The 16,131-nt window shown below is 36.2% G+C and overlaps 1 protein-coding gene across 5 annotated transcripts in view; it reads right to left on the minus strand.

The window, feature by feature from the left end:
* Nucleotides 1–1,320: 1,320 nt before the first annotated feature.
* The window catches only part of SLC25A16 (solute carrier family 25 member 16), a 39,745-nt gene continuing 24,934 nt past the window's right edge, over nt 1,321–16,131 (minus strand). For 3 of the 5 annotated variants that reach the window (XM_029931784.1, XM_029931782.1, XM_029931785.1), the window contains 5 exons: nt 15,036–15,157; nt 14,618–14,684; nt 9,500–9,662; nt 6,164–6,232; nt 1,849–3,681 (listed from right to left, as the gene is read on the minus strand). In XM_029931784.1, coding sequence (XP_029787644.1) covers nt 3,525–3,681; nt 6,164–6,232; nt 9,500–9,662; nt 14,618–14,684; nt 15,036–15,157 — 578 coding nt within the window. In that variant the 3' untranslated portion in view covers nt 1,849–3,524. Of the gene's footprint in view, nt 1,683–1,848; nt 3,682–6,163; nt 6,233–9,499; nt 9,663–14,617; nt 14,685–15,035; nt 15,175–16,131 lie in introns of those variants that run through there. The other 2 variants (XM_029931783.1, XM_029931786.1) reach the window with 2 other exon arrangements.

Below are 16,131 nucleotides of genomic sequence, written 5' to 3' on the forward strand. Positions count from 1 at the left end.
CCACAATTATTCTCTATAAAGTGATCTATTTACTTAACAAGCACTTTCCATAAACTGTCATAATTTTATTGATTAGTTTATGTTTATTGACATGACTGACATCATGGCTAGCAGACTGTAGATTCAGACTGGCTCAATTTGAATCCTAGATCTACCACTTACTGTGTGAATTTGGGCCTCCATTATTCCATGTGTAAAAAAGGAATATTAAATAGTACCTATCTTATAGTTGTTGTAGAGATAGAGTTAAGGCATCGAAAGTGCATAAAACAAAACATGGAACACAGTAAGTCCTCAGGAAATATGCATGACCTATTATTTGTCATCGATTTCTAGGGCCTAACACAGTGTCTGTTATTCAAAGAATGGATGTGAGGAATTGTGTAAAGTGTTCAGTTATTATTCAAGTATGTCAGGTATCATTGGCCCAGCTCCTCAAGGCAATGCATTACTCACATAATATAGGCTTCATTATTTGCCATTCATCTTTGCTCAACTTAGCAACATTTCTTTTTCTTTCTTATTTATTTATTTACTTACTTATTTATTTTGAGAGAGGCAGAGACCGTATGAGCAGGGGGAGGAGCAGAAAGAGAAAGAGAGAGAGAAAGAGAGAGAGAGAGAAAGAGAGAGAGAGAGAAGAGAAAATCCCAAGCAGGCTTCACGCTGCCAACACAGAGCCAAACATGGGGCTTGAACTCATGAAATTGTGAGAGCATGACTTGAGCCAAAACCAAGAGCTGGGTACTTAAATTGGCCGCGCCACCCAGGCACCCCAGTAACAAGACATTTCTGTGAAACAAACCAAATGAATTTCTTACTAAATTGTTCCTCCCATGGTCTATTTGTGTGTTATTTCTCCCTACTGGACATAAGGTCTCCAAAAACAAGGACTGAGCCTTCCTTCTTCCCATCAGGAGACATCACTGAGGACCTATTATGGTGGGCGCCATACCCTGTGCTCTTTATAGTAAATGAAGGCATGACTCTGCCCTGGAGAGAACCAGTTGCGGGGCGGGGGGAGAACACAGGTAAACAGGCAGTTACCATAAGTGTGGTACATACTATATTAGAAAAATACCTGGTGTTAGATGCTATTGGAATTAGACATCCAAATCAGACTATAAGTACAGCTAACAGGTCTCTCAAGGTAAGCCCCCATAATGCTGATACAATGCCTGACACACAATGGATGCTAAATAAATGGATGTTGAATACCCAGGGGGAGAATAGTGTGAGATATTATATATACCAATTAAACCTTCATTTTTTAAAGTTTTATTTAATTAATGTTTATTTATTTTTGAGAGATAGCATGAGCCGGCAAGAGGTAGAGAGAGGGAGCCAGAGGATCCGAAGCAGGTACCAGGCTCTGCACTGACAGCAAAGAGACCAATGTGGAGATCAAATTCACGAACCTCGAGATCATGACCTGAGCCAAAGTCAGACGCTTAACCAACTGAGCCACTTAGGCGCCCCTACCCATTAAACTTTCTACCTCCATATCCATGAGAACTAGGAGTGGTATGTCACTTAATGCCTAGACCAGACCTCTGTCCCATTCTATAGATCAAAGAACTATCCTCACAAAAGGCAGGAAAAGAGTAAGAATGGAAATCAAAACAGAAATAGTCAATCTTCAGTGGAAGATAACCTGGCAAGATACACTTTGGGTCATCAACCTGAAATAAATCAAATATAATTATAGTCATTTGTGATTCAATAATGTGAATGGTTAAAAAAGAGAAATAATGGTCAAAATATGAATAAAATTTATTTTTAATACCTTATGTAATTTGTAACAGACATAGAACGCAAATTTTTGTTTAAAAAATATTTGCAGTCCTCTTTTATTGATAACATAACTGAGATATTTATTTCATACATTTAAATTATCTTGTGATTTGATAACAATATTTAGCTACAGTGTAGCCCAGAAATGAAAATATACAAAATAGTTTCAAAAACACATGTATTTCTACCTGTGGGGTACACATACAAATCATACAAAGACACATACTCATTTTAAAATAAAGACTTTGAAAATGAAACCAGTTCATCTAATTTTTACCAAGGTATAACAAGAAATCTTTTATGCAAACAGAATTAAAACTGAAGCAGAAGTAACACTTTCGACGTAAGTTTTCTAATGTCCTAAAAATCACATCAATTAGATGGTAACTAGACTATTGTGATTGCTTTGTGGTAAATACAAATAAATATTGAATCATTACATTATGCACCTGAAACTAATATATTGTTACATGTCAATTTTACCTCAATGAAAAAAATTATAAAATTAGAGCAATTAAAATAGTTTGCATTGGTCAAAAAAATCACATCAATTCTACAAATCACTATTTCTGAGGACAGAACTATAATTGTTCCCTTCCCATCTGTGTCATGCTTACAGTAAAAGATAAAAAGTACTCTAAACACAGTCAATGGAATTCTTATATTTTAAACCATTTCAATATAAAGGATAGCAATTCAAATCAATTTTATGTTTCTATTTAAGTTTATATTGCACTAAAATTATTTTACATGGAAGAACTAGTTGATGTATCATGACAAAATACCTTAGAAACATTCTTTGACATTCACATCTATATTAATAGATATTTCACAGTCCACTTAAGTAAGTTTTCTAGTATATACCAAATCATCTAACAAAAACAAATCTATAGTGCTAGCCTGTTTTGAGAGCCAAGATATTGAGTAGTTATTATTACTGCCTCTGGGAAATATATGGACTTTTAAGAACAAATTTAAGTCAGTTATAGTACCTAGAAATAGCATTTGAGCAACACCTGAAAATTCTTCATTTACTGTTGAGCTTCTACAAGGTTAATTTTTAAATACAACATTTATTTTGTTTAAAAACAGAGAAAAACTGTCAGTCCTTTTATGCAGTGGAGCAGAATTATGAGAAGAGAGATAATGCTGGCGTCTAAGCTACTTTGTTTTCCCCCTAGTAATCTCTACGCCTAACAGGGGCTGGAATTTATGACCCCGAGATTAAGAGCCGCATGCTCTCTGGCTGAGCCAGCCAGGTGCCCCCTAAGCTGCGTTTTATAAACATAAAAATTCAGTTCTCATCATTCTGCTGCAATATAACCAAGCCTGTTTATTATGATAATAATAACCACTGTTAGAGTCTTTTAAAATCATGATTATAATTAAAGCTTGGAATTAAAGCATGATAAAGCTAATGGCAACCTCTTGAATCACATTTTAAGTTAGTTCTACTCCAAAAAACACTTTAAAACAGTTTCAAATAACCTAACTGATTAGCCAGCATCAGCATAGGAATTTTCTTCAATGTTCTCAGTTATAACTTTTGGCATCAAAAAGTACAGTAAGCACTTTTGATTTGTGATGAATAAAAAAATCAAGTACTAAAATACCAGTGGTTCCTGTGACTAGGCAAATAGCCCCCTTCAAGTAATGTTCCCCTCAAAATGAAAGTAACATTTTATTTCTCCCTCTGAGAATCTACTCAGGAAAAGTAACCATGATTTTCTTTAGTTGAGGTGAAAAAACTGCTTCATAAGTTCGTATGTCGTAAAAGCCACTGCTTGAGAGGGAATACAGCGAATGTAATTAAGAGATAAGCCACGATATAATCCTCTTCGAATTCCATGGTGTCTATAGACGTACTTCATAGTCTCCCACATGGTACTGAAAGACAGTGGTTAAATGATGCCCATTGATAAAGAGACATAAAAGAAGCCAAAATGTCAAGGGCACCTGGTGGCTCAGTCAGTTGAACATCCAACTTTGGCTCAGGTTATGATCTCACAGGTTCGTGTCTGATCCCCACCTGGGCTCTGTGCTGACAGCAAGGAGCTGCTTGGGATTCTCTCTCTCTCTCTCTCTCTCTCTCCCTCTCCTCCTTCCCTACTCACCAGATCTTCTGTCTCCCTCTCAGCCCCTCCCACACACAACCTCTTTCCCTTTCTCTCAAAAATAAACATTTATTTTTAAAAAGGCAAAATGTCATCTTGAATATTTTGAAAACCAAGTGTTAAAACAAGCCAAAAATTCACCATAAAATAGCAATTCATTCCAAACAAGTACAAGCATTATGCACAGAAACGCAGGCTCATTAATACAATTTATTTTGTTTGGACTATGTAACATTTACTGGCAATACTATCTCATAAAAATATTTGAAATATTTATGTCTTTTTTTTGAGGGATGTATATGCACAGTTGCCCATCAAGCTTCCATTTCAACTCAAGTTTTATATGACAACTAGCAGATGGTTAAAACTGAGGCTTAAAGGACTCTTAGATTTAAGCAATAAAGACTTTCTAGTTTCAAACAGTGTTCCTTCCTTTCAAACCAACATTTTGGCCTTTGCCGTTCTCTTTTGATAGGCAATCTGGACTAAAATCTTAAAAAAACCTTTCAGGCAATTCAAAGTCGTGAGCAAATGCTCTGCTCTTCCCCTGAGGAACAACACACCACAAAGAAACCAGAATGATTATAAATCTCTACAGATTATAGAAAACTCTTGAGCTGTGCTGGGTAATGGTGGTAGCCACTAGCCATATGTGGTCTATAAGCACTTCAAATGTGCCAACTCCAAATTGAAATGTGCTGTCAGTATTAAATATACCCTGGATTTCCAATACTTAGTATTAAAAAAAGCATGCAAAGTCTTGAGATGTTGAAGTGATAATATTTTTGCTATATTAGGTTAAGTTAAAATATTTAATTTTTACTTTTTAAAGTTTATTTATTTAAGTAATCTCTACACCCAAGATAAAGAATTACATGCTCCTCAGAATGAGCCAGCCAGGTGCCCCGAAATTAAAATATTTTAAAACAATTTCATCTGTTTTTTTTTATACTTTTTTCTTTAATGTGACTACCAGAAAATTTTAAATTATATAAGTAGCTCACATTATATTTCTATTTAACAGAGATGCTCTAAAGTGATTTTTAGGGGTGCCTGGATGGCTCAGTCGGTTAAGGGGCTGACTTCAGCTCAGGTCATGATCTCACCGATCATGAGTTTGAGCCCTGCATTGGGTTCTGTGCTGACAGCTGACCCTGAATCCTGCTTCAGATTCTGTGCCTCCCCCTCTCTCTGCCCCTCCCGTGCTCATGTTCTCTGTTTCTCAATAATAAATAAATGTTAAAAAGAATTTAAAAAATAGATATTTAATTATTATTACTTTTTTAAAAGTTTTATCATTTATTTATTTTTGAGAGACAGAGAGAGACAAAGCATAAGCAGGGGAGGTAGGGGAGAGAGAGGGAGAAACAGAATCTGAAGCAGCCTCCAGGCTCTGAGCTGTTTGTTAGCACAGAGCCCAAAGTGGGGCTCGAACTCACAAAACGTGAGACCATGACCTGAGCTGAAGTCAGATGCTCAACTAACTGAGCTACCCAGCTGCCCTAAAGTGCTTTTTTAAATGTATCTACTTTTGAGAGAGAATGAGAAAGAATGTGCATGCATGCACAGCACATGAGTGAGGGTGGGGCGGGACAGAGGGAGAGAGAAAATCCCAAGCAGTCTCAGAGCTGTCAGCATAGAGTCTGACTCAGGGCTCAGTCTCCCAAACCATGAGATCATGACCCGAGCCAAAACAAGAGTCGGACACTTAACCAACTGAGTCACCCAGTTGCCTCTAATGTGAATTTTTAATAAATTTTTATTTATTTATTTTGAATAACCTCTACACCCAACATGAGGCTCAAACTCAGGAATGCAAGATCAAGAGTTGCACGTTCTTCCAACTGAGCCAGACAGGTGCCCCTAAAGTGAAATTTTTAATAGGGGTTAGGACTTGGGGCACCTTAGTGGCTCCATCAGTTAAGTGTCAACTTCTGCTCAGGTCATTATTTCACAGTTTAAAAACTCAAGCCCTGCTTTGGGCTCTTGTGCTGACAGTTCAGAGCCTGGAGCCTGCTTTGGATTCTGTGCCCCCTCTGTCTCTACCCAACCCCTGCTTGTGCTCTGTCTCTTGTCTTTTAAAAATGAATATTAAAAAAAATAATAAGGACTGGTACTAGATTAAGAGCTTGTAAATTTACCAAAGTATACTATGGAAGATCTGGACTACTGGTAAGACCACAGTCCTATCTCTATACTTACTTTTAACATTACATTTCCTAAAGAAAATCAACAATGACAAATGGAGAACTTACAGGCACTTTTCAAATTCTGGAAGAACAGTTCCTAATTGCATTCGCCGACGAGTTACATCAAATGGGTAGCTAAAAGAAGAAAAAGGCAGAAGGACTTAAAAATGATTTTTAGTGTTCTACTCAACAGTTATTGAATATAAAGCGCTACATGTTATATCCCTAGGAAATAATATGTTCTTATGCCTTTATTGTTATGTCTAATGTAGGAGTCAGGACATAAGCACATGAATAAAATCAAACAGTAATACAGAGGTCTTGCCTTTGTTTATGTGATTCTAGTGGGTTAGATGATTCTCTCTCATCATGAAAATACAGAGTTCTATTCATTCCTCAAGGCCAAATTCAATATCATTTTCTGAAGAAACAAACTGGGTATTTTTCATTGTTGGAACCGTAAGACATGGTTTCTCAACTTTGGCACTATTGACATTTTAGGTTAGATAATTCTTTTTTTTTTTTTACGTTTTATTATTTACTTTTGACACACACACACGCGCGCGCACACACACACACACACACACACACAGAGTATGAGTGGGAGAGGATCAGAGAGAGAGGGAGACACAGAATCGGAAGCAGGCTCCAGGCTCCGAGCTGTCAGCACAGAGCCCGATGCGGGGCTTGAACCCACAAACTGTGAGATCATGACCTGAGCTGAAGTCGGCTCAGCCCAACCAACTTAGCCACCCAGGCGCCCCCAGATTAGATAATTCTTAGGTGTGGGGGTCTATCCTGTGCACTGCAGGATGTTAAGTGCATCCCTGACTTCTGCCCACTATGTGCCAGTAGCCCCAGCTATGACAACCAAAATTGTCTCCAGACATTAATAAATGTCCACTGGAGGCAAAATCACCCCTAGTTGAAAACAACTACTCTAAAAGTATTCAGCAAGTCCCCTTGTATACAGTAGACCAACAAAAAATTTTCCTTAAAGTCAAAAATTAACAATACAGATATTGCATTTAGAGGATAGAGAAAATTCTATGTTAAGATGCGCACCTGGGTATCTCAGTCAATTGAGCATCCAACTCTTGGTTTCGGCTCGGGGCATGATCTCATAGTTCATGAGTTTGAGCCCCACACTGGACTCTGTGCTGACGGTGCAGAGCCTGCTTGGGATTCTCTCTCTGCTCCTTCCCTACTCATGCTCTCTATTTCCCTCTCTCAAAATAAATGAACTTAGAAAAAAATAAAAAAATAAATTGCCTGAAATGAAATATATAAAAGGAATCTCTCTTAGGAGTGAGCCCTGAGGTGATTTAAAAAAAATTTTTTTAACATTTATTTATTTTTGAGGGAGAGAGACACAGAATATGAGTGGGGGAGGGTCAGAGAGAAAGGGAGACACAGAATCAGAAGCAGGCTCCAGGCTCTGAGCTGTCAGCACAGAGCCCGACGCGGGGCTCGAACTCACGAACTATGAGATCTTGACCTGAGCCAAAGTCGGCTGCTTAAAAGACTGAGCCACCCAGATAACCCCAGGAATTATTTTTTAATGGGGTAGTGAAAGGAAGAAACTTTATCAGAATTAAGGGAACAAAAACCTCAATCTGAAAAATTCCATTTCCAAGCTGGAGTAGAAGGAACTGGTCAGTAGAAAGGAGAAAATGTAAGAAGACAAGGTACAAGGATTAGAACAAGGGAAAGAACAATGGGAAAGAAAGAAAATAGCATCCTAGGCAATGTTCTACAGTAACAAATGGTAAGACATAGTGAATGGGGCGCCTGGGTGGCTCAGTCGGTTACGCCTCCGACTTCGGCTCAGGTCAGATCTCACATTCGTGGGTTCAAGCCCCGCGTCAGGCTCTGTGCTAACTGCTAGCTCAGAGCCTAGAGCCTGTTTCCGGTTCTGTGTCTCCTTCTCTCTGCCCTTCCCCCTCTCATGCTCTGTCTCTGTCTGTATCAAAAATAAATAAAACATTTAAGACATAGTAACTATTTGGGTATGTACAATGTGAAAAATGATTTCAAGGTATTATTAGGGCTAGAAGATTCATGGTTATCAATAACAAATTAGAAAGCTGCGAGTTGAGGATTGTCACCAAGAGGAGAAAAAGGAATTAATATCTGAACTATGGACTTCGCACTGATGGTAGAAGTCCAAGCAGAAATATCCAAGAGGCTGCTACAGAAGTAATGGAGTCAGCAATGGAGATTTAAATAGAATTTGTTATCTGTGCAGAGATGACTGCTGAAACCATAAAGATAAATAAGCTATTCTACATATTCATGGTAAGAGCATAGGACTAAAGTGAGGCTGGGCCTTAAAATATTGGCATGGATAGGTAGAAAAAGGAAGATATGAATCAGCAAGCTACCTGAAAAGGTGGGGGTGGAAGCTGGATGGCCAAGAGAGATACCGTTACAAAAACGAAGGAACTAGAACAATTGGAAGGAACCAAAAGAACTGAGAGGAAGCCTTTGGGTCTGGTAAGACTTAATGGGTGTAGAATACAGTTTAAGAAAAGAAATGGGAAAGAAAAGATTCTAAGGGTCTAAATAGGAAGTGAGTAGTAAAGAAAAAAGGTAGTAAAAGCAAAAAGAGAATCAAAATAGCTAGAGGTGATCATATTTCCACAGATGAGCAAAGTTCCACAGCCAGGTTGCCAAAAGTAAACCACCACCTTTTCCTCTTTTCCTTCAACCTAGTATGATCTGCTTCCACACACAAGTACACTGAATCTGCTTTCACAAAAGTAATCCTTGATTATAAAATCCAGTGAACACCTTATTTTTCAGTACTTAATTTGCCTTTTATTTTCCATCGGATACTCTTTTTCATCCATATGACAATACTACATCCTATTTTTCAGGATACTCCTCAGTCACAGAAAGCTTTTCTTCTTGTTCCTGAATAGTTCCTGCTTCTTAGTGTTCCAGCCTCTTTTTATCTCACCTACCCAATCTCTCTTGAGCTAGATAAATCCTTTGAAGCCACTTTTTCAATTACAATATAGTAATACCTTTACATTCAGTAAATGTCTCAAAACCTAGTACATTGTCTGACACAAAGGAGGCCTTCAAGATTTAATGCAAGAGAAGTGCCTCTTGGGAGACCTGGGTGGCTCACTCAGTTGGGTGTCCAACTTTGGCTCAGGTCATGATCTCGTGGTTCATGAGATTGAGCCCCGCATTGGGCTCTGCTATCAGCACAGAGCCCACTTCAGATCCTCTTTCTCCTCACTTTCTGCCCCTCCCCCATTCGTTCATTTTCTCTCTCTCTCTCCCAAAAATAAACATTTAAAAAACTGTATTAGAAAAAATAAAATGAATTATGCTGAAAATCAAGATTGAGAAACTGCCATTTGATTGGATTAAGTTGATGAAGAAACTTACGATATCGTCTGTGCTATTGCTCCAGCAACACCACCACAAAGTAAGTTTATGTGGGTTTTCAAAACTAAGACATTAGGATTGTCTGATGAAGGTCTGCCAAGAATGGTAGGGGCATAGGAAAGCCCAACACTCTTTAAGGTACCAAAAGTAAAAAATGAAACACCTGAAAAACAAAATATAAATTCATCATGATGCTTCACATTACATGAACCATGAAGACACCATTATTCATAATAACCAATTAATTCAAGGAACAAACTATACATTTCCTGATTTATGAAAGAAAAAAGCTTAATTAATGTTTATAAATAACCTAAAGATGATAAGATAACCACCTATAACACACTAATATATACTTCAGTTTACTGAATAAAGGCCGTAGTTGGGTACAAATGCCATCTTATATATTAAGAGAATTAAGTAGTTTTCCAAGGTTTCACATCACTAAAAGTAAAATTCATGATTAATAATTGTAAGTAAATATGACAACTTAAATTCACAATAACAGCGATGGTGATAAGATAAAAACAAAACATTCAGAAGTGACAAGGATTTATTATTTTAACTCAGTGCCCAATTTTGTCTCCAAGGAAGAGTTGTAACTACAAGAAAAATGTACATATTGAATCACAAAACACATGAAATCTAAGAAATACTAAATTATCAATAATATGCACTTAGTGCTTGCTGAATATTTACCTGATTTTATAATAGACCCATTAAAGTCTCACATTAACAAAATGAAGAACAGAATTCAAGCAATCCTATCGTCTGAGCATCATCTGCTGAATTTTAAAATATATTTAAAATATACTTGATGCTTAACAAGAAATGAGCACTAACAAAAATTCAGCCTCAATGTATGCATTTATTCTTTATACAAAATTCTTAAAACTTTATAGCATTTTTGAAATGACAGTATACAATTTTTTTCATTTTAAAACTTTTTATTTTTATTTCTTATAATTTTTTAATTTTTTATTTAAATAGTTTATTACCAAGTTGGTTTTCATATAACACCCAGTGCTCTTCCTTGCAAGTGCCCCCCTCCACGACAATCACGGTATACAAGTTTATAATATTCATACACTTTTATACTTGGGAAACCTATTCTAAAGACTTAATCTAAAATCTGAAAAAGTTCACAATGGTGAAATTCATAGTATATTAAATGTAAGTTAAAAAAATTAGAAATACGTAAATGATGTTGAATGGTATTTTAGTGAAATATGACACAACTAATATAAATGACATTTTTGAAGAGTGCTGAAATGGGACTCTTGGGAAATGGGGAAAAAATAAGAAACAAAATTATATACATGCTATAACTAACTTAAAATATATTTTAAAAACAAAAAACATAAAGTTATAGAACAAAGACTTAAAGAGTTCTTCCAGCATAATGGCTATCTAGGTATTCTGAATGACTTTGTTGTCATTGCTATGGGGCTTCCAAAAAGGATGAGAAGATCTCCAAGAATCCAGTACCACCACCGTCCAAAAACATAAGCCGGAGCTCGTTTGGGGGTTGTGGACCCATGAGAGAAGTGAAGCGACTCTACATATTGATGCCAATAGCAGCAAAGCTATTGAGATGGATCTTGCAATGGGGCCTACAGAAGATGGAATCACTAGGTCTGAAACTCAAGAGATTAAGATCAAGTAATTGACTCATAATTAAAGACCACCAACCATAGGAGGCGGCAAATAAATTCATACATTTATAAAAGAGTGGGTAAGAGCTTGGCAAAATAAATGAACAAGAAGGAAATATTTAAAAAGATAAAAAGAAAAGCCACAGGTGGAAATCAAATAGCAAGGTATAGAAACAAGTACAAATGTATCAATAATCACAATAACTATCAGTTGAAATAACTGGCAATTAAAGATTTTACAGACCAGATTTTTAAAAATATCCAGTTATACAATGATTTCAAAAGAAATACCTAAAACATAAAGATATGAAAAAGTAAAAAACAAAAGGATGAAAAAAGAAATACTAGGCAAATATTAACTTGGATCTGTTCAAAAACTAATTATGAGTTGAGGGGAGGGGGCAGGGGTTTGAACAATAATAATACAGTAGATGATATTAAGAAACTTTTTTATGGGCTCCTGGGTAACTCAGTTGGTTAAGCGTTCAACTCTTGGTTTTGGCTCAGGTCATGATCTCACTGTTCATGACCTTGAGCGCCACATCAGGGCTCTGTGCTGACAATGCAGAGCCTGCTTGGGATTCTCTCTCTTCCTCTCTCTCTTTCTGCCCCCCCTCCCCCAGTCACACTCTGTCTCTCAAAATAAATAAGTGAACTTAAAAAAAGATTTTTTAAAGCTCATAATAGTGTATGGCTATGCTTCTTTAAAAAGCAGAGAGAGGCATCTGGGTGGCTCAATTGGTTAAGCATCTCACTTTGGCTCAGGTCAAGATCTCAGAGTTCATGGATTTGAGCACAGCATTGGGCTTTGTGCTGACTGCCTGGAGCCTGCTTCTAATTCTGGGTCTCCCTCTCTCTCTGCCCCTTCCTCACTTGTGCTCTGTTCATCTCTCTCCCTCTCAAAAATAAATAAAACATTTAAAAAATATAATAATATAATTAAAAAGCATACAGAGCTGAATACTGATACTGTGGATTTGTTTTAAAACAATTTGGGATGAGAGCAGAGGGAGTATTTAAGGGCACAGATGAAATAAGACTGATCCTGAGTTGATTAGTTTTGAAGCTAGGTCATAGGTGCATGGTGACTCATTATACTATTGTCTACTTTTGAATACATTTGAATTTCCAAATTTTAAGTAAAGACAATTAATAAAATAATAAACTCATGGGATGCAGCTGAAGCAGAATTTAGTGGAGGGAAACCCACATTAGGAATTTAAAAAAAAAACTGAAGGTTGAAAATGATACAAGTAAGCATTCAACTGAAGAATAAACCCGAGGAAGAGGAGACACTTAAGAAAGGAACAAGAATCAATGAAATGGATAATAAAGGTAGACTAGAGAAGAAAATGAAAGTCAAAACTGATTCTTTGCAAAATCTAATAACTGATCAAAAAAATAAAAATGAAAAAAGGAGCGTGACAATAGAGCAGATATAAAAAAGATATGAAGGGGCACCTGGGTGGCTCAGTCGGTTGAGCATCTGGCTTTGGCTCAGGTCATGATCTCATGTTCGTGGGTTCGAGCCCTGTGTCAGGCTCTGGGGTGACAGCTAGCTCAGAGCCCAGAGCCTGCTTCAGATTCTGTGTCTCCCTCTGTCTCTGACCCTCTCCTGCTCACGCTGTCTCTCTCCCTCTCTCTCTCTCTCTTTCAATAAATAAAAACATTTCAAAAAAGACATGAAAAAATAAGGGAAATCTTTTGCTAAAAAATTAAAAATACAAAAAGATCAAATTCAAAAGGGAAAGAAAGGTATGAATTACCAAAAATGGTTCACAAAAAATAGAAAATCTGAATGGTCCTACAACCATTTAAGAAGTTAAATCAGTATTAAAAAAATCATCCACAAAGAAAACTTTCAAGAAACAGATAATTCTAATCATTTTATAGAGATGGAATATGAGAAAATACTCAACTCATTTATGAGATCTATATAACGTTGATACCCAAACCACACAAGGATATTACAAGAAAAGAAAATTACAAGAAATCTCATTTAAGAATACAGACGTAAAACTTCTTTTTTTTTTTAAATGTTTATTTTTGAGAAAGGGACAGAGTATGAGTGGGGGAGGGGCAAAGAGAAGGAGACACAGAATCCAAAGCAGGCACCAGACTGAGAGCTATCAGCACAGAGCCTGATGCTGGAACTCATGAACCATGAGACCATGAACTGAGCCAAAGTTGGATGCTTAACCAACTGACCAACCAAGGTGCTCCTAGATATAAAACTTCTAAAAACAATGAGCAAACTTAATCCAACAGGATATTAAAAGGTTATTATGTTATAGTCAATTCGGGTTGATCTTAGAACATCTATTAATAACATATATCATATTAACAGATTAAAGGAGAAAGCCATATGATCACCTCCATAAATGTAGGAGAGGGTGCCTGATAAAATTCAACACCAATTCAGATAAAAATTCTTACTAAAACTTCCTTAACGTCATAAATGAACATTAAGCTAAATGAAGTATAACAAACAGTCCCTTTAAAACCATTAACAAGCCAAAATGCCCAGTATTATCATTTCTATTCACTGCTGCACTGTGGGTTCTTAGCTACTACAGTAAGTGAAGATAAACATAAATAAATAAAGAAGGATTAGAATGGAAATAAGAAAAATGATATTATGTGGACAGGATACAATTGCCCACATAGGAAACCCAAAACGTCTACAAGTAACACGGTGGCTGGTATAACACCAAGAAGCAAGATAACAACTAGCTATTAGATCATATAAAGTTAAATCAAGTAATAAACTGAGAATATAATTTTCTAAAAGACACAACACAGCTTATACTCTGCCTATAAATATTTGTAACAAAAGTGTCCCAGAACTGTATAACATTTCATTCAAAATTCCAACAAGTGCTTTCATCCAACTCCAAAATGGATTTTAAAATGTGCGAGAAATAGGGGTGTCTGGGGGGCTCAGTCGGTTAAGCATCCAACTTCAGCTCAGGTCATGATCTCACTGTTTGTGAGTTTGAGCCCCACATCAGGCCTTGTGCTAACAGCTCAAAGCCTGGAGCCTGCTTCAGATTCTGTGTCTCCCTCTCTCTTGGCCCTTCCTCTGCTCACACTCCGTCTCTCTCTCTCTCAAAAATAAGTAAACATTAAAAAAACTTTAGAATATAGGAACTATAGGATAACTACAGTTCCTACATTCCTCCCCCCCAAAAAAGCATAAGGTAAAGGGACTTGTCCTACCGAATATAAAGACTCATAAAACTGCACTCTATTCTTATTTTTAGAAGTAGCATTGTAAAAAAAAAAAAAAGAAGAAGAAGCACTGTAGATCACTAATAAATGGTGCTGGGTCAAATGGTTATCCTTAGGGAAGAAAGAAATAATTCCAGAGGGAACTGGGGCTTAAATACAAAATGCTAAAATTTACAATTCATTCTTAAAAAAAATATATAAAAGATCATGATTCTGCCAAATTTGAAAATACCTGCATATGGAGCCATTCCTAATATAGTGGGCATCAGGCCTCTGTAAAATCCAAGGAAACCTCCTTCCTTTTGAATGAAGAAAAATTAGAAGTGAGATTACATTGTGTTTATTATGATAAACATCAAAAAACAAAAGCATACATTACAATGAAAAAATTATTCTGGGACCCACCCTGAAACACAGATGTGTCACAATCATTATTAACATCAATAACTATAAATAAAAGAGTTTATATAACTTTCAAAATATTTTTCTAAATATATAAGGAAACAATACAGGGGCACCTGACTGGCTCAGTCAGTAGACTGTGCGATCTTAATCTTAGTCATGAGTTCAAGTCCCATGTTGGACATAAAACTCACATTAAAAACAACCAAAAAGACACAGAATAAATGAGAAAAGTAAATGTGAAATACCTTTGCATAAATTGTTTTAAATGCATGAATAATTCCTGTGTAAGTGTGCTCCCCTTTCACCTGGAATGCTAGGCGTACTCTAACCATGTCAAGAGGGTAAGTACAGATAACTGCTGTCATACCTGGAAAAGAGGAAAAACTTAAAAATTCAATAGAAAATATGTATCTCTTTCCTATCATTAGTAGTGTTCTCAAAATATACTTATGAAAATCCAATGCAATCAAAAGTGTTATTACTTATAGAATTAAATCATAATATTATAAGTTGAAAAACAACCTTGTGAGCAAAGGGTCAATTTGTAAACTCTTTTGAAATTCTTCCCACTGTGAAGTATTATTAACACCAAAGTAGTACAGTGTAGGTGTACCATGAGTATGTATGTATGTATGTAAGTATGTATGTATTTATTTGAGAGAGAGACACACAGTGTGAGTGGGGGAGGGGCAGAGAGAGAGGGAGACTCAGAATCTGAAGCAGGTCCCAGGCTCTGAGCTGTCAGCACAGAGCCTGAGGCAGGGCTCAAACTCACGAACCATGAGATCATGACTTGAGCCAAAGTCAGATGCTTAACTGGTGCCCCCATGAGTATTTTTTTTAAATTCTATTTCTTGTCTATTCCCAGGTAAGATACCAGAAAGGAAAAACTATCCCCTAGCACTAGGCAAGATATTTGACTTTTTATTTATTATCTCTAATCCTAAAATGAAAAGATCTTTACCTACCAAAGGAACTTTTTTTTCCTGAATTTTATTTTTATTTATTTATTTATTTTAAATTTAAAAATTTTATTTTTTTTACTTTATAAAGTTTCATATTTTTTAACATATGCAATTATTTTCCATCATTTACAATACAGTAGTTGCAATGACACTCCAAACAGAATAGCAAAGTAAAAAATCAAAACACCAACTTCTGTTTCATGTAATTAGACTTATACAGAAATTAGAAGGTTAAGTAACAACTAGTTAATCACCTAATTTCACAGCTATCTGAAGTGGCAATCGTTATATAGCAGCTTATCTATGATACATTCAAGATACATTATACAATTTATTACTTGTTCATAGGCTACAACACAACCTGCTTAATACCTTT

This window comes from Suricata suricatta, chromosome 2, assembly GCF_006229205.1.
Source record: "Suricata suricatta isolate VVHF042 chromosome 2, meerkat_22Aug2017_6uvM2_HiC, whole genome shotgun sequence".
Classification (NCBI taxonomy): Eukaryota; Metazoa; Chordata; class Mammalia; order Carnivora; family Herpestidae; genus Suricata; species Suricata suricatta.